Source organism: Canis lupus, chromosome 8, assembly GCF_011100685.1.
Source record: "Canis lupus familiaris isolate Mischka breed German Shepherd chromosome 8, alternate assembly UU_Cfam_GSD_1.0, whole genome shotgun sequence".
NCBI lineage: Eukaryota > Metazoa > Chordata > Mammalia > Carnivora > Canidae > Canis > Canis lupus.
In genome coordinates, this window is record NC_049229.1 from 29,007,021 (window position 1) to 29,027,090 (window position 20,070).

General features: G+C 38.2%; 1 protein-coding gene across 5 annotated transcripts in view; it reads right to left on the minus strand.

The window, feature by feature from the left end:
• TXNDC16 (thioredoxin domain containing 16) overlaps nt 1–20,070 on the minus strand; it is a 121,528-nt gene that overhangs the window by 92,179 nt on the left and 9,279 nt on the right. For 3 of the 5 annotated variants that reach the window (XM_038544718.1, XM_038544720.1, XM_038544717.1), the window contains exons 3-6: nt 19,392–19,630; nt 18,009–18,091; nt 12,739–12,812; nt 11,625–11,699 (exon numbers count right to left, since the gene is read on the minus strand). In XM_038544718.1, coding sequence (XP_038400646.1) covers nt 11,625–11,699; nt 12,739–12,812; nt 18,009–18,091; nt 19,392–19,630 — 471 coding nt within the window. Of the gene's footprint in view, nt 1–8,459; nt 8,527–11,624; nt 11,700–12,738; nt 12,813–18,008; nt 18,092–19,391; nt 19,699–20,070 lie in introns of those variants that run through there. The other 2 variants (XM_038544719.1, XM_038544721.1) reach the window with 2 other exon arrangements.

Consider the following 20,070-nt stretch of genomic DNA (forward strand, 5'->3'; position numbering starts at 1 on the left):
ATACTGGTTCATTGATTATAACAAATGTACCATACTAATGCAAAGTGTTAACAATAAGGGAAACTGAGTAAAGAGGAGAAGAGAGTCATACCAGAATTCTCTGCACTATGTGCTCAATTTTCTCTGAATCTAAAATTACTCAAAAAAAAAAAAAAAAGAAAATTAAGGGGCACCTGGATGGCACAGTTGGTTGGGCATCCACTTCTTGGTTTTGGCTCAGGTTATGATCTCAGAGTCATGAGGTCAAGACCCACATCAGGCTCTGCACTTAACACAAAGTCTAATTGTCCTTCTCCCATCCTCTCTGCCCCTCCCCACTGATCATACTCATGCATGCTCTCTAAAATAAATACAATCTTTTAAAAAATAGTCCAGTCTCCTCTAAATTGGAAGAGTAAGAGACTAGTAGTAGTGTGTGTACACTCATCACTATATCTCAAATAGAGTTAATTCCCAGCACCATGGGGAGAAATTTACAAATTGCAGAACCTAGGTATGACTAACTAATTCTTCTCTTTAGTCAAGTTGTTAAGGACAAAAACTCTAAAACTGGAAAAAATGGAGGAAAAGCTAAGAGCAGAGTAGTAGGAGGACCCTAGGCTTGCCTCATCTCTCAAACACAGCTAATGAAACTATTATATAAAGATCAAATCATTCTAAATACCCAAGAAATCTGAGGACTGACAGAACAAACTGTACAAATAGAGGGAGAGAAGAGGACATATCATAGAAGGTAGGAGATGCAGAGATGTGGTTTGGGGAGAGAAACAGATCGTGGGTGCTGCAGAGGGGACAGAGCCCTGCTCACAGATAGGAGGGAGAGGGAGAGACAGACAGACAGAAAGGAGTGCACAGGAGATTGCATTAGGAAAACACTTCCCCAGAGCCACTGATTGGGAAAACTGATTTTTGTGAATTTTTACAACCAGTGGGACTCAAAAGACTGGAGCTTTAGCTATCCACAGCAAAGCCGGTATGGAGCCTGGCAAGCACTGCAGTTCTCCTGTAGAGAAGGAGATCAGATAGCCTGTGATCTGAGGATTGCCTGGGATGCACTGGGAGAGACAGTTCTCCTTCTTGGAGCACATCTGGGAAAGCATCTTTTCTTCCTCTGTGTCTCAGCATAGCTGCAAAGACACCTGCTGAGGGAAGCTAATCTGGAAACTGGCTCTTTGCTATGTTTTACACCAAACTCCAAACCCCTGCACTTTGGCGTATCTACCCTTTGGGACAAACCTGCATCACCCCCAGCACAGTGAGACCCTCCCCTGGAGAACCAACACAGGTCCCTGCTGCACCAGGTCTCTAAAGTTTGGAGTTTTAAAATTCATCCCATCTGCCTAGGATAGACCCCAAGGTGCACTATATGATCAGGTTGACAGACAGGGTAAAGGTAGGGATTTGAGGGATGCCTGGGACACACTAAGGGGAGATTCTCTGCTCTTCTGGGAGGGGTTCCTGGACAGTGACAGGCTTGAACTCCCATCTCTAGGGATAAGGGAGGGGGCTGGCCCCATTTCCCTCCCCTACGCCTCAGCATAAACTAATTTCAGTAAGCAGTAAAGTGCCAAAAGTGGTAGCCTAAACAGTTTATGCCAAACCCATTCCCTCTGCTCTGCTGGTGCTGCTTTCTTGGGCAAGTGTGCCTAAGAACCAGTATGGCAGCCCCTCCCCAAGAAGACCAGCACAAACCCCCCACACCCTACGTACCACATCTACCAACCATAAAGTTCCACAAAGTTTCCACTCTAGTGGAAATAGCATCAGGTCTCTTTTAACAAGCAGATCAGAATACAACTAGTTAAAACTCACCACACTCTGGCCAAGGCCAAACACTCCCCAATGCAGGCAAGATGTAACTGTGCAGAAAACTGACCTGAGGAAAAGAGGTGCCAAAACACACAGTAGCCCAGTGCACACTCTGAAACACTTACTAAAGCACCAGGCCCTGGACAGTATAGGACTTCTTCTTCATAAAACCATTACTCTCAGGAACAGTAAATATAACAGGCTTTCCTAACACAAAGAAGACAGAAACCTGGACAAAATGCCAAGACAGAGGACCTAAAAGGAAGAACAAAAAATGGTCATGGCCAGGGATCTAATCAAAACAGATATAAGTAATATGCCTGATCCAGAATGTAAAGCAACAATCATAAAGATACTACCTGGGCTTGACAAAAGTATAGAAGATACCAGGGATACCCTTACCGAAGAGACAAAAGACCTAAAACCTAGTCAGGCCAAAATGAAAACTGTAATAACTGAGATGCAAAACTGACTGGATGGAAGGACCACAGGATGGAAGAAGCAGAGGAACAAGAAAGTGATACAGAAGATAAAATTATGGAAAATAATGAAGCTGAAAATAAAAATATTGGATCACAAATGTAGACTTAGGGAATTCAGAGACTCCATAAAACATAATAATATTTGTATCATAGAAGTCCCAGAAGAAGAAGAGAGAGAAAGGAGGCAGAAGGTTTATTTGACGAAATTACAGCTGAAAACTTCCCCTATCTGGGAAAAGAAACAGATATCTAAATCCAGAAGGCACAGAGAACTCCCATCAAACTCTTGGCCAACACCAAGACATATATCATAGTAAAATTTGCAAAATACAGAGATAAAGAAAAAAAACTCTTGGCAAACATCAAGACATATAGTAAAATTTGCAAAATACAGAGATAAAGAAAAAAATCCTAAATGAAGGAAGACAAAAGAAGTCCCTAACTAACAAGGGAAGAAGAATAAGGTTAGCAACAGTTCTATCCACAGAAATTCAGCAGGCAAAAAGAGAGTGGCAGGATATATTCAATGTGCTGAATGGGAAAAATATATAGCCAAGAATACTCTATCCTGCAAGGCTGTCATTCAGAACAGAAGGGGAGATAAAGAGTTTCCCAAACAAAAGAAGTTCATGACCACTAAACCAGCCCTGCAAGAAATATTATAAGGGACTCTGGGTGGAAAAGAAAGACCAAAAGTCACAAAGACTACAAAGGAACAAAGAAAATCGCCAAAAAAAAACAAAAACAAAAACAAAAACAAAAACAAAAAAAAACAAGTAATACAATGGCACTAAATTTATATCTATCAATAATCACTCTGAACGTAAATGGACTAAATGCTCCAATCAAAAGACATAGGGTGTCAGGATGGATTAAAAAACAACAACAGGGACGCCTGGGTGGCTCAGCGGTTAAACATCTGCCTTCAGCCCGGGGCGTGATTCTGGAGTCCTGGGATTGAGTCCCACATCGGGTTCCTTGCATGGGGCCTGCTTCTCTCTCTGCCTGTGTCTCTGTGTCTCTCATGAATAAATAGATAGAATCTTTTAACAACAACACAAGGCCCATCTATATGCTGCTTACTTCATTTTAGACGTAAAGACACCTGTAGATTGAAAATGAGGGGATAGAGAAATATTTACCATATAAATGGATGTCCACTGAAAGGGAGAGTAGTCATACTTATGTCAGACAAACTAGATTTTAAACTAAAGACTATAACAAGAGATGAAGAAAAGACACTACATCATAATAAAGGGGCCTATCCAACAAAAAGATCTAACAATTGTAAATATTTATGCCCCCAACTTGGGAGCCCCAATTATATAAAATAGTAACAAACATGAAAGAATTTGGGACACCTGGGTGGCTCAGCAGTTTAGTGCCTGCCTTCAGCCCAGGGTGTGATCCTGGGGTCCCAGGATTGAGTCCCACATTGGGCTCCCTGCATGGAGCCTGCTTCTCCTCTGCCTGTGTCTCTGCCTCTCTCTCTCTCTCTCTCTCTCTCTGTCTCTCATGAATAAATAAATAAAAAATAAAATAAAATCGTAAAAGAATTCATTAATAATATAATAATTCTAGGGGACTTTAACCCTCCACTTACATCAATGGACAGATGATCCAAGCAGAAAATCAACAATGAAACAATGGGTTTGAATGACACACTGGACCAGATGGACTTAACAGATACATTCAGAACATTTAGGCCCAGAGCAGCAGAATACACATTCTTTTCAAGTGCACATGGGCCCTTCTCCAGAATCGATCACATACTAGTTCACAAATCAGGCTTAATGAGTACAAAAGACTGAGATCATATTTTCTGATCACAATGCTATAAAACCTGAAGTCAACCACAAGAAAAAACTTGGAAAGACCACAAGTACATGGAGGCTAAAGAACATCCTACTAAAGAATGAATGAGTAAGGGCGCCTGGGTGGCTCAATAGGTTAAGCATCTGACTCCTGATCTCAGCTCAGGTCTTTGTTTTGTTTGTTTTTTTAAAAAAAGATTTTATTTATTCATTCATGAGAGACCCAGAAGAGAGATAGGCAGAGGGAGAAACAGGCTTCCTGTGGGGAGCCTGATGCAGGACTCAATCCCAGGACCCTGGGACCACAACGTGAGCTGAAGGCAGATGTTCAACCACCAAGCCAGGCAGGCATCCTGATCTCAGCTCAGGTCCTGATCTCAGAATTATGAGTTCAAGCCCCACATTGGGCTCTACTTAAAAAAGAAGAATAAAAAAATGAATGGGTCAATCAGGAAATTAAAGAATAAAAAAAATACATAGAAATAATGAAAATGAAAGACGATGGCCCAAAACCTTTGGGATACATCAAAAGGGTCCTAAGAGGAAAGTATATAGCAATACAGACCTACCTCAAGAAGCAAAATCTCAAATATGCAACCTACACTTACATCTAAAGGAGCTAGAAAAAGAACAACAAATGAAGCCTAAAGCCAGAAGAAGGGACATAATAAAGATGAGAGCAGAAATAAATGATATAGAAACAAAAAGAAACAGACCAATGAAAACCAGGAGCTGAATCTTTGAAAAAATTAAAATCATAAAATTAAGAAAATTTATCAATATAAACCCCTAGCCAAGAAAAAAGACCCAAATGAATAAAATCATGAATGAAAGAGGAGAGATCACAATCAACACAACAGAAATATAAACAATTATAAGAGATTATGAAGTTGCAAAGGTGGTTCAATATTTGTGAATCAATCGTGATATACCACATTAATAAAAGAAAGGATAAGAACCATATGACCCTCTCGATATAGAAAAATCATCTGACAAAGTACAGCATTCCTTCTTGATAAAAACCTTCAACAAAATAGGGATAAATGGAATATACCTCAACATCATAAAGGCTATATATAAATGATCCACAGCTAATATCATTCTCAATGGGGAAAATTGAGAGCTATGGTCAGGAACAAGACAGAGGTGTCTACTCTCACCACTGTTATTTAACATACTGTTATTTAACATACTGGAAATTCTAGCCCCTGAGCAAACAGACAACAACAACAAAAGGCATCCAAATTGGTAAGGAAGAAGTCAAATTCACTATCTGCAGATGACATGACACTCTATGTAGAAAACCCATAAGACTCCACCAAAAAAACTGCAAGGACTAATATACAAATTCAGTAAAGTCACAATATACAAAGTCAATGTACAGAATTCTGTTGCATTTCTATATGCCAATAATGAAGCCATAGAAAAAGAAATCATGGAATCAATCCCATTTACAATTACACCAAAATAATAAGATACTTAGGAATAAACCTAACCAAAAAGGTAAAAGATCTGTACTCTGAAAACTATAGAACACTGATAAAAGAAATTAGAGAGGGCATAAAGAAATGGAAAAAACATTCCATGCTCAGAGATTGGAAGAACAAATATTGTTAAAATGTCTACACTACCCAAAGCAATCTATACATTTAATACAATCTCTATCAAAATACTCACCTGTATTTTTCACAGAATTCGAACAATCCTAAAATGTGTATGGGACCACAAAAGACCTTGAATACCCAAAGCATCATAATTCTGAACCTCAAGTTATATTACAAAGCTGCAGTCATCACGACAGTATGGTACAGACACAGAAACAGATACACAGATCAAAGGAACAGAATAGAAAACCCAGAAATGGACTTACAACTATATGGTCAACTAATCTTCAACAAAGCAGGAAAGAATATCCAATGGAAAAAATACAGTTTCTTCAACAAATGCTGTTGGGAAAACTGGACAGCAATATGCAGAAGAATGAAACTGATCACTTACACCATACCCAAATAAAATTCAAAATGGACAAAAGACCTAAATTTGAGATAGGAAACCATCAAACTCCTAGAGGAGAACATAGGCACTAACCTCTTTGACATCAGCCATAGCAACTTCCTACTAGATACATTTCTGGAGGCAAGGGAAAGAAAAGCAAAAATTAACTATTGGGACTTCATCAAGATAAAAAATTTCTGCACAGCAATGGAAACCATCAACAAAACTAAAAGGCAGCCTACACAATGGGAGAAGGTATTTGCAAATTGCATGTCTGATAAAAGATTAATATCCAAAATCTAAAAAGAACTTAACAAATTCAACATCTAAAAAACAATCCAGTTAAGAAATGGGCAGAAGGCATGAATAGACATTTTCCCAAAGAAGACATCCAGATGGCTAACAGACATGAAAAGATGTTCAACATCACTCATCATCAGGGAAATACAAGCCGAAACTGCAATATCTCATACCTATCAGAATGGCTAAAATTAACAACACAGGAAACAACAGTGTTGGCAAGGATGCAGAGAAAGGGGAACCCTCTTACACTGTTGATGAGAATGCAAACTAATACAGCCAGTCTGGTAAATGGTATGGAGGTTCCTCATAAAGTTAAAAATAGAACTACCCTAAGATTCAGCAATTTCACTACTAAGGATTTACCCAAAGGATACAAAAATACTGATTTGAAGGGTTACAGGTGCCCCAGTATTTATGGCAGCATTAACAACAGGTAAATTATAAAAAGAACCCAAATATCCATCAACTGATGAATGAATAAAGAAGATATGGTAGATATGTACAATGGAATATTACTCAGCCATCAAAAAGAATGACATCTTGCCATTTGCAACAATATGAATGGACCCAGAGTGTATTATTACACTAAGAGAAAAAGTCAAATGCTATATGATCTCACTCATCTGTGTAATTTAAGAAACAAAACAAATGAACACAGGGGCAAAAAAGGAGAGGCAAACCATAAGACAGACCTCTAACTATAGAGAACAAAACTAAGGGTTGATAGAGGAAGGTGGGTGGAGGATGGGCTAGACAGGGGATGGGTATTAAGGAGGGCACTTGTTATGATGAGCACTGGGTGTTATATGTAAGTTATGAATCACTAAATTACATATTTAATGAAACTAATATAAGACTGAAACTAATATTACACTGTATGTTAACTGGAATTTAAATAAAAATTTGAAAATAAATAAAAAATAAACCTGGAAAAATGTATAAATAAACAAAATCTATAATTTTTTAAATGAATAAATTCCTTCAAAACTACGGTATAAGACAAACCACAGTAAAACTCAAATTCTACAATTCTGAAGAGAAAAGATAAATTTGACCAGATAATTCTTTAAGGAATAGGGAAATTTCAGGGGTGCTTTGGTAGTTCAACTGGTAAAACATCCAACTCTTGATTTCAGCTCAGGTCATGGTCTCAGGGTTGTGAGATCAAGCCCTGCTTGGGGCTCTGCACTCAGGGCAGAGTCTCCTTGAAATTCTCTCTCTCTCTCTCTCTCTCTCTGCCTTCCTCTTCTTCTTGTGAGCTTTCTCTCTCAAATAAGTAAAATCTTAAAAAAAAAAAAAAAGAATAGAGAAATTTAGATGATAAATGACAACTTGGGGGGAAATGTAGTTTGTTTCTCCTTCATATAAAGAAAGTATCTAAGACACCTGGATGACTCAATGTTTGAAGCCTCTGACTCTTCGTTTTGGCTCAGATTGTGATCTCATGGGATAGACTGCCTACTCAGCAGGGAGTCTGCTTGAAGATTCTCTCCCTCAGGCCCTCCCCTCACTCACTTGCATGTGTGCTCTCTAAAATAAATCTTTAAAAAAAAAAAAAGTATCAGAAGCTAATACAGTTCAAATATGACAGAAAAATGGGCAAAAGATTCCAAATCAAATTCCAAATGTTCAGGTCCATTTCAATGAATAGTATACAACTACAAAAGAGTACAGGAGAGGGAAACTGCTTGCTAGGCACTAGATATTTCAAATTGATGGTTTTAGCACATAAAAGTAGGATGACAAATTGAAAGGTATCGTTTTTCCTCATGGTTATTTGGAAGGTGTAGCTAGGATATGGCACACTATTAAGCACAGTTCTTCAACATTCTGAATATCACTACAGAGAATTTTTGTAATATATTCCAAAGTCATTTTTCTTACATTGCCTTTTTGCAATTTTATTTCCTTGACATTTATTCCCCCCCCAACTCAGTTTCTTTTTCCCATAAGTGCTGGTGTTGTGTAAGGTGCTACCTGGATAACCTGTATCTTGACTATACCTACATCTGTACTCCTCAGTTCAAAATCCCACAGCTGCCTACTGGAGACTCACATCCGATGGGCATTCCCCTTGTTAAAGTCAACTCCTCTTCCCCTGTAAATCTGTTCTTCTTCCTTGCCTACTTCAGATGTTGATCAGAGAGGATTCAGGGTTGAGTAGGATTGGAAAGACAGAAAAGAAGAGATTAGGGATTAATTTCAAGTTTGTAGTTTTGCTGACTGTTACCAAATTAGCTCTTACCAAATCCAGTTAATTTCACCTTCTAAGCATTAAAAAGAAAATCTCCTCCTTGCTATCTATATTTTACCTCCCTAAATCATATAATAGACACACAATGATTTCTATGTGTGCTTGGACTTCACAAATCTATTCATGTCCACCAGAAAGAGCTTTCGAGTACTAATCTGATTATATCACTTTTCTACCTATAATCCTCTGTGGAGCAATCACTTGTTGAGGTGGTCAGGACAGTGAGCCGAATTTAACAATCAAGCCTTTATTCACTCACTGTGGTAGTACAAGCCAGAGGCCAAAAGTGAGGCAACAGTTCTACAATATTCTATTCCTTGCCCCACCCACCATTGGCCAGCATTAGGCAAAAGTCAAAGGGGTGCAGTGCAGGTGCAGGGGAGCATCTCATTTCAAGGAGCCCCAAACAAAGGCTCTTGACTCTTTATGAACTCATGGGCTGAGGAGAAAGAAAGGGAGAAGAGCCAAAAGAGGAAATATACTAAGTGGAGAAAAGTGCCTCAATCAAAGACCCCTGATAAAGAGGTCTTAGCAGAAGCACCTGGGAGGTGCCTCTGTCAAGGTCTTTTCTTATAATGAGGCCTCTGAATGGAGACACTTGAGCTAAAAATACAGGTTACATAGGAGCATGTCTGGCCTATGTCCCTAAGTCTTGGACCTCAATTTTCTCTATAAAACTGCAATGCACTGGATATGCACCGAGTCTGGTGTGGGTAGGGCACCTTTACCCTATGAGTCCTGCCAGACAAAGCCTGTAATTGCCTGTGGGCAGGACTCATAGGCCACATAAGTATTCTGGCCTGGAGCTAACCTCCTCACCCTTCAGGGCCTATCCCAAAGCCTTAACTTCTTCTCATGGTAAACAAAGATCCCTTCCATCTGACCCCCATACCTACTTTTCTGCTGTCATCTCCTGTTTCCCATTTCATACTCCAGTAAAAACTGGCCCCCCTCTCCAGGGGTGCCTGGATGGCTCAGTCAGTTAAATGTCTGCTTTTGGCTCAGGTCATGATCCTGGGGTCCTAGGATCGAGTCCCAAGTCAGGCTCCCTCTTCAGCAGGAAGTCTGCTTCCCCCTCTGCATCTTCCCCTGCTCATTCTCTCTCTCTTTCTCTCTCTTTCTCAAATAAATCAATAAAATCACTAAAAAAAAAAAAAAAAAAAGTATTAAAAAAAAACTACTCCCCCAAACTATTCTAACCTCCATGCCTTTGGTCACAGTTTCCCCTGCTTTCCCCACCTTCTGTTTCTTCACCAAGCAAACTGCCACTTATCCTTTAAGACTCATCCCAAGTGCCACCTCCACCAGGAAGCATTCTTAACAAATACCCACCCTCATTCTAGACACAGGTAACTCTTCCCTGTGCTGGGAATACAAGCGCTCAGGCATACAAACTTCTACCAATTTACTTACTACACAGTATTTTCTGTTTATGTATCTGTCTATGTAACAAAACACTAAATTCCTAGAGAACAGAAGCCATATCCTTTTCTATTCTGTATCCCCAGTGCCTAACAAGTATCTGGCACATAGCAGGAACACGAGGAATCATCTATTTGTGGAATTAGTGTTCTATGAATCAGCATTAACACAGCAACAGGACACTACAGCAGGATTGAATAACACAAGCCCCACAAGCTAACCAGTTCCCAGCACGGGCAGCCTCTCCACACTAAGGCCCAACTGTTTCAAAACCACCTTGTTGTCAGGTTATCCAACATGGACCTGCTGGTCCAGGATCTGCCATCAAACTTCTCAAAGACAATCTTAGTACCTAAGGATAACATCCTTATCCTTCAAAGAATCTTCTTTCTCTATCTCTTCAACCCTCATATCTGGCTCTAAGACTATCGTCAGATACCTGCTGTAAAAACAGCAGAAACCAGTAAGCTTCCCGAGAACAAGTATCAAATCTACTACTGGGGCTTTTTGCTAAGCCTTTTTATGACCCCAATCCTCAAGCCAGCCAGCCATCCTTCTTTAAGAGAAAAGCCTCTATGCAGCCTAACAGTTCTTTGGAATTCCTCTCGAAAAGACCACCATTCACTTCTTACAATTGGCTTCGTAGTCTACAGGCCTCAGATTCCATGGTTGTCAGGAAATTTCTAAAAACTTTTCATTTATATATGATGTGTACTGGAACATTTAAAAGTGTCCACTAGCGAAGTGATAACTACAACTTTTCACCTGTAAGTTCTGAGTTTCCTATCATTTAACTTTCACCCAATTTTTATGGGAATCCAGTCAGAGAGTAGAAGGAAGAGGAGAGCCAAGCAGAAAACAAAGATACTCAATGTCAGCAAAGGTCTTAGTGGCCAGCAGCCCTAACACAACATTAAACTGGAAAGGTTCATGTAAACTTGTGTCCCTAATGAAGTCATGGCTTCAAACTTTGTCACTGAAGAGGTAATCAGACTTCATCCAGGAGGAGACTGCACAAATGGACTCCACATAGGCCTAAATCCTAGGCTTCCAAATTCCATGTTAGGAAAGTTAAATTTAGATATTCTCTCTCTCTGTTTCTCTGTCTCGCTCTCTGTAAACACTAAGACGTGTTCCGGGACTACTGGCGCTGTTTCTGCACCTACTGAGTAGACACAGAACTACAGACCCCAGAAAAATCAAGCTGGGATGAGAAGCATGCCAGATATTTTAAAAATCCCAGTGAGAATAGCAAAGATTAGCTTCTTACCTAGTAAAATCCTTACTCCACAGGTATATTCAAAAGCAAAAGCAATACTATGACCATGTGATTGTGTTCTCTCCTACTTTTTAAACAAAGATGTTTTTGTATCCTTTGCCATTCAAGACATTTTAGATCCTCTACATAGGGAAAAGATCAGTAATTTTGTGTGAAATTAATGCCTACAAATATAATGTTAAAACCCTAAAATATTTTAATGGATTATGATTGCCTAAAATGAAATCGAGATAAATAATAAATCAATGAGTACCCCCTGTACTTACAAGAGAACATGGGCAACGATGGCATTCACATCAAACAAGACATCAGTAGGGAATTCTCTAAGTAAGATGTTGCCCCTATTAAAAAAATTTAAAAAGCATTACAGAAATATTTCCTTGGAATTCACTTTTCTTGTCTCTCCAATACGGTAGGTTATAAGTCCTTTGACGTTACAGCCTTGGTATTTATCCTTATCTCATGCACCTACCAGCATGCTGACTGTAAAAAACACACAAATATTTATTGAATATACACTCACTACATATGTTGACTTTGAAGAGCTTAGGCTCTGGGCTAGGCAAAAAGATTGGGAAAACACATGAGTCTCAACAAGGCGTCCTACCATACTCCCAGTCACATACACATACATTCCCTAAATGAGCTGGGGAGGAGACAAGTAGGAGAGAGAAAGAAGTGTCCTCAGCAGTTGATCTCTGAGGAGAGAGACTCTGCCCCCACTTCTCAGGCCAAATCTCAACAGTTTGAGAAAAAGACTTTGAGAAACCTCAGAGACTAGCAGATCAAAATGCAGGGGAATCTGTAACTGGGACATTGGCAGATCTCTCAAAAATACATTTCCTTCACACCCAAATATGGACATGACAGATCTACTCAAAACACTAAATTTGTTAAGTGCTTACTTTCCCGGCACTTATAGTAGGAGTTTACATAAGAATTCTCACGTAGGGGCAGCCCTAGTGGCACAGCGGTTTAGCGCCGCCTGCAGCTCAGGGCCTGATCCTGCAGACCCTGGATCGAGTTACACATCGGGCTCCCTGCATGGTGCCTGCTTCTCCCTCTGCCTGTGTCTCTGCCTCTCTCTCTCTGTGTGTGTGTGTCTCTATGAATAAATAAATTAAAAATCTTTAAAAAAAAAAAAAAGAATTCTCACGTAATATTCAAAACAAGCCTGTAAGGTAGGTTTTATAGCTATTTTATCTCATTTCATAGATAAGGAAGGTAAAGTGCAGGTAACAAATCTATGACTTAGACTGTTTGCTAAACTTCATATGGCCTTCATTGCATAAAGCTTTATTCTGGCTTAGTGACATTTTATACATTTTAATATTCTAGAAGTAAAGCTTTGTATCTATCACACTCAAAAAAATACTTTACCTGAATAAATATGCTTTCATCAAATCCTTTTCTTTTCCACAGTATCTTGATGTTTCTTCTTTGACACAATTAACCTTTAAAAGATTATATTTAAGGTTTAGAGTATATATCAAAAGGTCAAGTTTCTTGGTTAGAGAAACAAGAAGGAAAATTAAACAGTAGTTTGTCTCCAGGTCAAATTTTTTATTTTACTTTTCTTTCTGATTTATATCCTATAATTGCTCATTTATTCAAGTGCTCAAGGTAACCCAGAGAAAGAAATTGTTTCCACATCTAAGAGTTATATTTAATTATACTTAAGAGTTTACATTTAATTCAAACTTATAGAACAAGTAGGAGGTAACCAGGTAGAAAAGGAAAGAAACAATAAGGCAGGACAAAAAAATCATGAGCAAAAGCCAAGAAGCAGAAGTAAGCTGGGAGCATGAAAGCATCTCAGCATCTGGAATACAGATACTGCTGGTTTCTTATCCAAAATCCATCCTTCATTTTTGTTTTACTAACAGAACTTCCCTAAACACAAGTGCCTCAATGAAAGAATTTTCCAGACGCTCCAACAGCTACAGATGGCCCAATAGTGTTAGAAGTCACTGGGGTTGGATTCCAGACGGTTCTTAAAAGGGAGCTGACTTATACTCTTTTCCCACTTCTTCCTGACAAAAAACAGACAAGGCAGCTGGGGACCAACAGTAATCATGGACCATAAAGCATCTTTAAAGGAGAAACCCTTGCTGAGGATGGTAAAACAAAGAATGAACCTGAGTCATTGATGATGTTAGGGTAGCCATGACAGTCCCTGATAGTTTATAATCTAGACTCTGTGTGAAAAATATAAGGATAATCCTGGCAGCAACATGAAGGTACAATGGAAGGCAAGAGAGCACAAAGATAAGGAAGCAGGTTAAATGAATATGATATCATAAAGGGCAAGGATGACTGGCATCTGAAGTAAAGCAGAAGAGGACAAAAGAATTCAAGAGACTTTTCACCAATCGAGCAAGTAGAACTAGGGAGGAGACTGAGCATATGTATAGAGTATGGGATAGAGGGGGAAGGAAAGAGATGAAGAGAACGAAGAGGTTTTAAGATGGGGCAATGGGTAGCCACCAACAAAACGTAAACTAAGGCTGGCAGAAAAAGAGTTATTTCATTTTGTAAGTTTTTGGTCTTTTTAATGGGTTGAAGATTTTGTGTGTGTTCAATTTAATTTTAATAGAGTTTGAGGGAGCAGAATGACAACTGGCGAAGCTACATTTATTTTCAAAAGCTACAAGAGAATGGACAGTCAAAAAATATTGAGAATAGAGAATTAGAATTAAAAGTCAGAATACAGGAAAAAAAAGTCAGAATACAGCTACAACCAAAAAAGATGGAATGTTAGAAAGAATTTTTAAAAGTCAGAGCATAGGGGATGGCTGACATCACGACAATAGATATTTTTCCATTCATCCCGTGCAACATATATATGAACACCTACCATATGTTAGTCACTCTTCTAGTCACTGGGGGTACAGTTAAGTTCCAAATAAAGATCTTTATCTTTAGAACTTACATTCTAAAAGTAGAGACAGACAATTTTAAAAACTAATTAATATGTAGTGTTAAGTCCCATAAAGAAAAAATAGTAAGGGGATACTGTGTGACAAGACATTTTAGATAGGTAATCAAGGAAGGCTTGGGGGAGAGGGTGGGCCTTGCACAAAGAACAGAAGGAATAGAATGATGCATCTGATTATATAAATGTGTGGAAGAGAGGAATTCTAAGCAGAAAGGGAAATATTTGAAAAGGCCTTTTGGAAATAACACTTCTAGCAGGTTCAGGTAACAAAATGATGACTTGTAGGTGCCAGAAAAAACTGAGAAAGGTAAAGGGATGAAAAATGCAATTAGAGAGGAAGCCAGTGTCCAAAAGAGTGAAGAGTTTCTATTTTATCCTGAATCTCACGGGAAATCTTTCTGAAGGGGTAGCAAAGTGACCTGACACATCTGACTCATGTGTGGAGAAAAGTTTAGTGGGACAAAAGTAAAAGGAGAAAGAAAGGCCAATTATTAGAAGACTACTGTAGTGGGGCAGCCTGAGTGGCTCAGTGCTTTAGTGCTGCCATCAGCCCAGGGCATGATCCTGGGGATCTGGAATCGAATCCCATGTCAGGTTCCCTGCATGGAGCCTGCTTCTCCCTCTGCCTGTGTCTCTGCCTCTCTCTCGCGCGCGCTCTCTCTCTGTGTGTGTGTGTGTGTGTGTGTGTGTGTGTGTGTGTGTGTGTCTCATGAATAAATAAAATCTTAAAAAGAAGAAGAAGAAGACGACGACGACGACGACGACGACTACCGTAGCTTACCAGATGAGAAATGATGAAGGTTTGGATAAGGGGGGGGAAGGTCACAGTGGAGGTGAAAGAAGTGGTCAGATTTGGGAAGTTTTGATAATAGAACTTAAAGATTTATTGATGGATTAGTTATGACAAAAATGAAAAATCAAAGATGATTCAAAGGGTTTTTGTTTTAAAATCTGCTTTGAGGTGCACCTGGATGAGTTAGTCCGTTTGTTAAGCGGCTACATTCAGCTCAGATCATGAGCTTGGGGTCCTGGGATCAAGCCCTGCATCAGGCTCCCTGCCCAGCAGGCATTCTGTTTCTTCCTCTCCCTCTGCCTCTCATCCTGCTTGTGCTTTCTCTCTCTCTCTCTCAAATAAATAAAATCTTAAAAAAAAAATCTGCTTCAATACAGTAAAATAGCTACACTAGCTTTCTTTTGGTTATTAATTACATGATACATCTTTTTCCTTCATTTACTTTAAAGATGTCTGAACTCTAAGATACATTTCTAAATAGTACAGAGTTGGGTTTGGTTATTATACTCAGCATGGCGATTTCTGTCTTATCATTTAGTCCAATTTAGATTTTAGGGTTTTTTTCATCTATGTCTGCCTCTTGAAATCTTAACTTTTAAAGACTATCTCAAAATGCTACTGTTTGTCAAGTCTTTCCCAATGCCATACATGACCTTCTGCCCTGACAATTAGATATGAGCTGCCCTTCCTTTAAACTTCAGTGGCATTTTATTTGTATCACAATGATCATGTTCTGCTAATTATTGAAATGAAATGTGAATGTATTTTTTCTCCCCTATTTAGGACCTAAATTCTTCAAGGAAATAGACTGAGTCTTAGTCATATACCTATCTAAGAGACTAAATAAAGTCAGCTCATTTCAATGTCATAAACATTTACCTAGTATCTATTACAGACCAAAGAGTGAGCTAAGTCCTTACTAGAGGCCTGTCTTATTCACCAGTCTCCTTTCCACATAGTTTAGCATCCTCAACTGTAAAATCAAGACCAAGTTTTGTCAGTTCATAAAGGCAAAACCCTGGGCATGAAGCTTAATATTCTATTGTTAGTTAGTTAGTTGATACATGGTTACTAGTTACTAGATAAACAGCAGGACTACCCCTTTCGAATGTCATATCAACCTAGTATTTCATGTGTAAACTGTAGAATTTTATTAAAAGTTCCTCAAAGATGGGCACCATTATCATTCTGGAGTATAATCAGTTGTTCAAAGTCAACAAAGTTACATACGGAATTGACTTAAAAGATTTCCTTAAAGTATTTTGCAGTGATATAATAAGAAGAGATCATTGGTTTTTTCCGCCTGGTTTCTGATATTGTTATTTCCTGAGTGACGGGAGTGCGAGGAATATCTTTTATTCTAGTATTTGGTCTTTAACCCCAGTTTCTTATATAAGAGCTTCTAAGACCTTGGAAACCTCTGCAGTGTTTAAGAGTATCTTTCTGCATGCTAATGAGGTGACTGATCCCTAGGGGCCCCCATATAGCTTTGAGATGGGAGACTGCTCACCAAAAAGACAAACGCATGATTAGAAGGTTGAACTTTCTATCCCACCTCCTATCCTCAGAGCTGGAAATTGAGTTAATCACCAGTGGCCAAAGATTTAATCCATCATGCCCACATAACAGACCCCCATAAAAACCCTAAACAATAGAGCCTGGAGAGCTTTCAGGATGGTGAACACATCCATGTATGGGAGACACTCCAAACTACAAGAGGATAGAAGCTCCTGTACTCAAGACTTCCAGACCTTGCCCTTCCAGACATCTTGTCCATTTGGCTGTTCCAGAGTTCTATCATTTATAATAAACCAGTAATAGTAAAGTGTTCTCTTCATCCTGTGAACCATTCCAGCAAATTATTGAACCCAAGGAGGGAATTGTGAGAGCCCCCAATTTGTAGCTGAGTCAGACAGAAGCTGTAGGTAACCTGGGAATCACTCCTTGTGACTGGCATCGAAGTGGAAGGCAGTCTTATAGGACTTAGTCCTCAACCTGTGAGATCTGGGCTAAGTGGGCAGCTGGTGCTAGAACTTAATGGTGAGGAAAACTCACACCTTTGGTGTCAGAAGTGTTCTCTGGGTTGAGGAAAGAGCTTCCCTTTAATAGTCAAGGTTAGTTAACCTTCCTATGCTTCCCGCCCCAGGAACTCTAACTGCAGGGACTAAGTAGGACAGTGGCCATCTCTCAGAGGTAGAAAGCTAATGAACTAAGAAAGAATAAATGTACACAGAAAGTCAGGTAGATTCTAATCTAAGATAACTTAATAATCATTGGGTTTTAATCATTCAACTTTCTGAGGTACAAATTCTAAGATTAAAGTTAATGAAAAGCTCAGGTAGCTAACTATGATGCATGTGGAGATTTTCCGTAATACTCAATGACAAATTTGAACATTTTTTGAGAAAAAAATTAAATATGTCATTTCAAGTTAGGTTGTTTTGACTTTGTTCTAAAAAAAAAGGAAAAATTACAACATAAGCAATTACAAAGACTTAAAAGAACAGACAAGGAAAAATGCTTCAACTACCTCAATTTTGGTAACTTAGTTTGTGCTAATAGAAATTTAGTAAATAGTTGAATGTGGAGATCTATTAAATTTGTCAGGCAAAACAACACAAAAAAGCCTAACTATAGGATTGAAAGCTGAACCATAGCCTCAATAAAACAGTTTACAAAATAAAATAAGTTCTAAGCTAAAGAATTTTGACAGCTTTTTTTCCTTCATGTACCAATTTACCCAATAATCTGGAACTATCTTTCTGCGCTTCTGTTTTTTTCATATAAAAAGGGCAGAAAAATTATTTTTCCAGTTTGGAAAAAGGTGTGAAACATAAGTATATTTAGATACTCAGCCTTCAGTCACACAATTGTCAAATGTTTGTCACTAATAATTTAGTAACAAAAATGTCTTTCTACCTTTGCAACTGAAATTCCATAGTCCTGGAGAGGTGTAACAGCCTCATTCAGTTCTTCAAGAAATATAGAGGTTCTTGGAGAATCTAAAATAAGAAAGGTTTTATGAATGTTTTATGGCTCGCTCCTTAGGAAAGACGAATTTTTAAAATTAAAGCCCAAAGCTGCAAACCATAGATGAAATAGATTAGTTCACCTAACAAGTATACAAAACAAATAATACAGTAAACATACCTATATATATTTATACCCTTATTTCCTATTGCCTCATTATTCTTGACATTTAAGGGCTCCTAGGTGGCTCAGTCATTAGGTGTCTGCTTTCTGCTCAGCTCATGATCCCAGTGTCCTGAGATCAAGTGCCATGTTGGGCTCCCTGCTCAATGCAAAGCTGGCTTCTCCCTCTCCTCCCTGGCTTGTACTCTTGCTGTCACTACCTGTCTCTCTCTCAAATAAATGGATAAAATCTTTAAAAAATAAAGCTAACATTTGGCATTATTTTTCCAAGTTTAATACCATATACACAACACACATGTACACATGCAAAAAACTTTCAAAATGAGTTTAAAACTTTTTTTATGAGCGAAAGAGAAAACATACATGCAAGTGAGGGGAGGGGCAACGGGAGAGGAAGAGAAACTCAAGCAGGCTCCACACCCAGCATGGAGCCCATCTTGGGGATTGATCTCACAACCCTAAGATCATGACCCGAGCTGAAATCAAGAGTCCCACACTTAACTGACTTAGCCACTCAGGCACTCCTCAAAGTGATTTTAAGAAACTATTTTTCAAACCAGAGTTATAAGAGAGTCAACAGAAATGTGGATTTATTTCACTTACTAATTCCAAGAATAATATTTTTTTAAGGGATACAGGTTTAATGAGACCATCACAATCTTTAGTTATGTTCAATACTTACACTGGTTAATCAGTATAATTAATGGTACAGCTACAGTAGAGTATTAAACAAAAGCCTTACTAATACTACATTTAAAGTTTTAAAACACTTTAAAAATATTTGTTCACCAAAAATACCAAAAAGCATACTTTCAGAAATGACTAGATGGAAATCAGATGTTATTCTACTAATCATTCATTCTCATCTAGTATTTATTATGGACAAGTCACATGAGTAAATTCATTTAATCCTCACAACAAATTTACAAAGCAAGTATTATTTCCTCATTATAGATGATAAAAACAAAGAGGCTAAGTGACTTGATCAAAATCACACAGTGGCACAATCAGCATTTAAACTCAGGCAGACATATTTTAGTAGCAGCTTTATAGCACATATTAATCCTAACAATAAATTTCCACTGAGAACACTGATTAAATAGCAATAGAAACATCACAAAAATCATGTAGAATATAAAAAGTACTCACCAGCTTGACAAAAATAAGCTAAGGAAGCTTTTCCTGGTTGCAATGTACTGAAATATTTCTGAGGACTCAGTTCTGATAGAGAGTCTACTGCTGACTTATAAAAAATGCACATTATGACAAAAGAGATGCCAACTCTAAATATATTGAAACTGGAAGACATCATCAGCTGTAGTTGTACAGAGGCAGGAGATTTTTCTCTGTTTTGTTCAGTGTTGTGGTCCTGTTGCCTAGGATAATACCTAGGAAGAGTAGGTGTTTAACAAAGTTTTGCTGAATAAATTTGTTAAACAAATGAATGAAGTAAAATCTGCAAAAAATAATAATATAAGGCATTACTTATATATTTGATTTTTGCCAGTACTTTCCTATTTCCTTCTATTAAACAATTGAGAGGGATATATAAGATGACATTAATTTAATAATACTATTGATTTTTGATACTTCCAAAAGACATGAAGGATATCTAGAAAGTACAATACGAAATACTTAAGTTTAAAAGATATTTACTAGAGTATGTTAATTGTCATTTTTAAGGGTTCTAAAATTAATTCTCAAACATTATTCAATTCTTGTTTTAAATTGGGCATTTTAACTTTCTCTACCTAGAACAGATTTACAATCAATACTCAAGTAGTTATTTAATACCATTAATAGGGGAGTGAGACATCCAAAATCTATG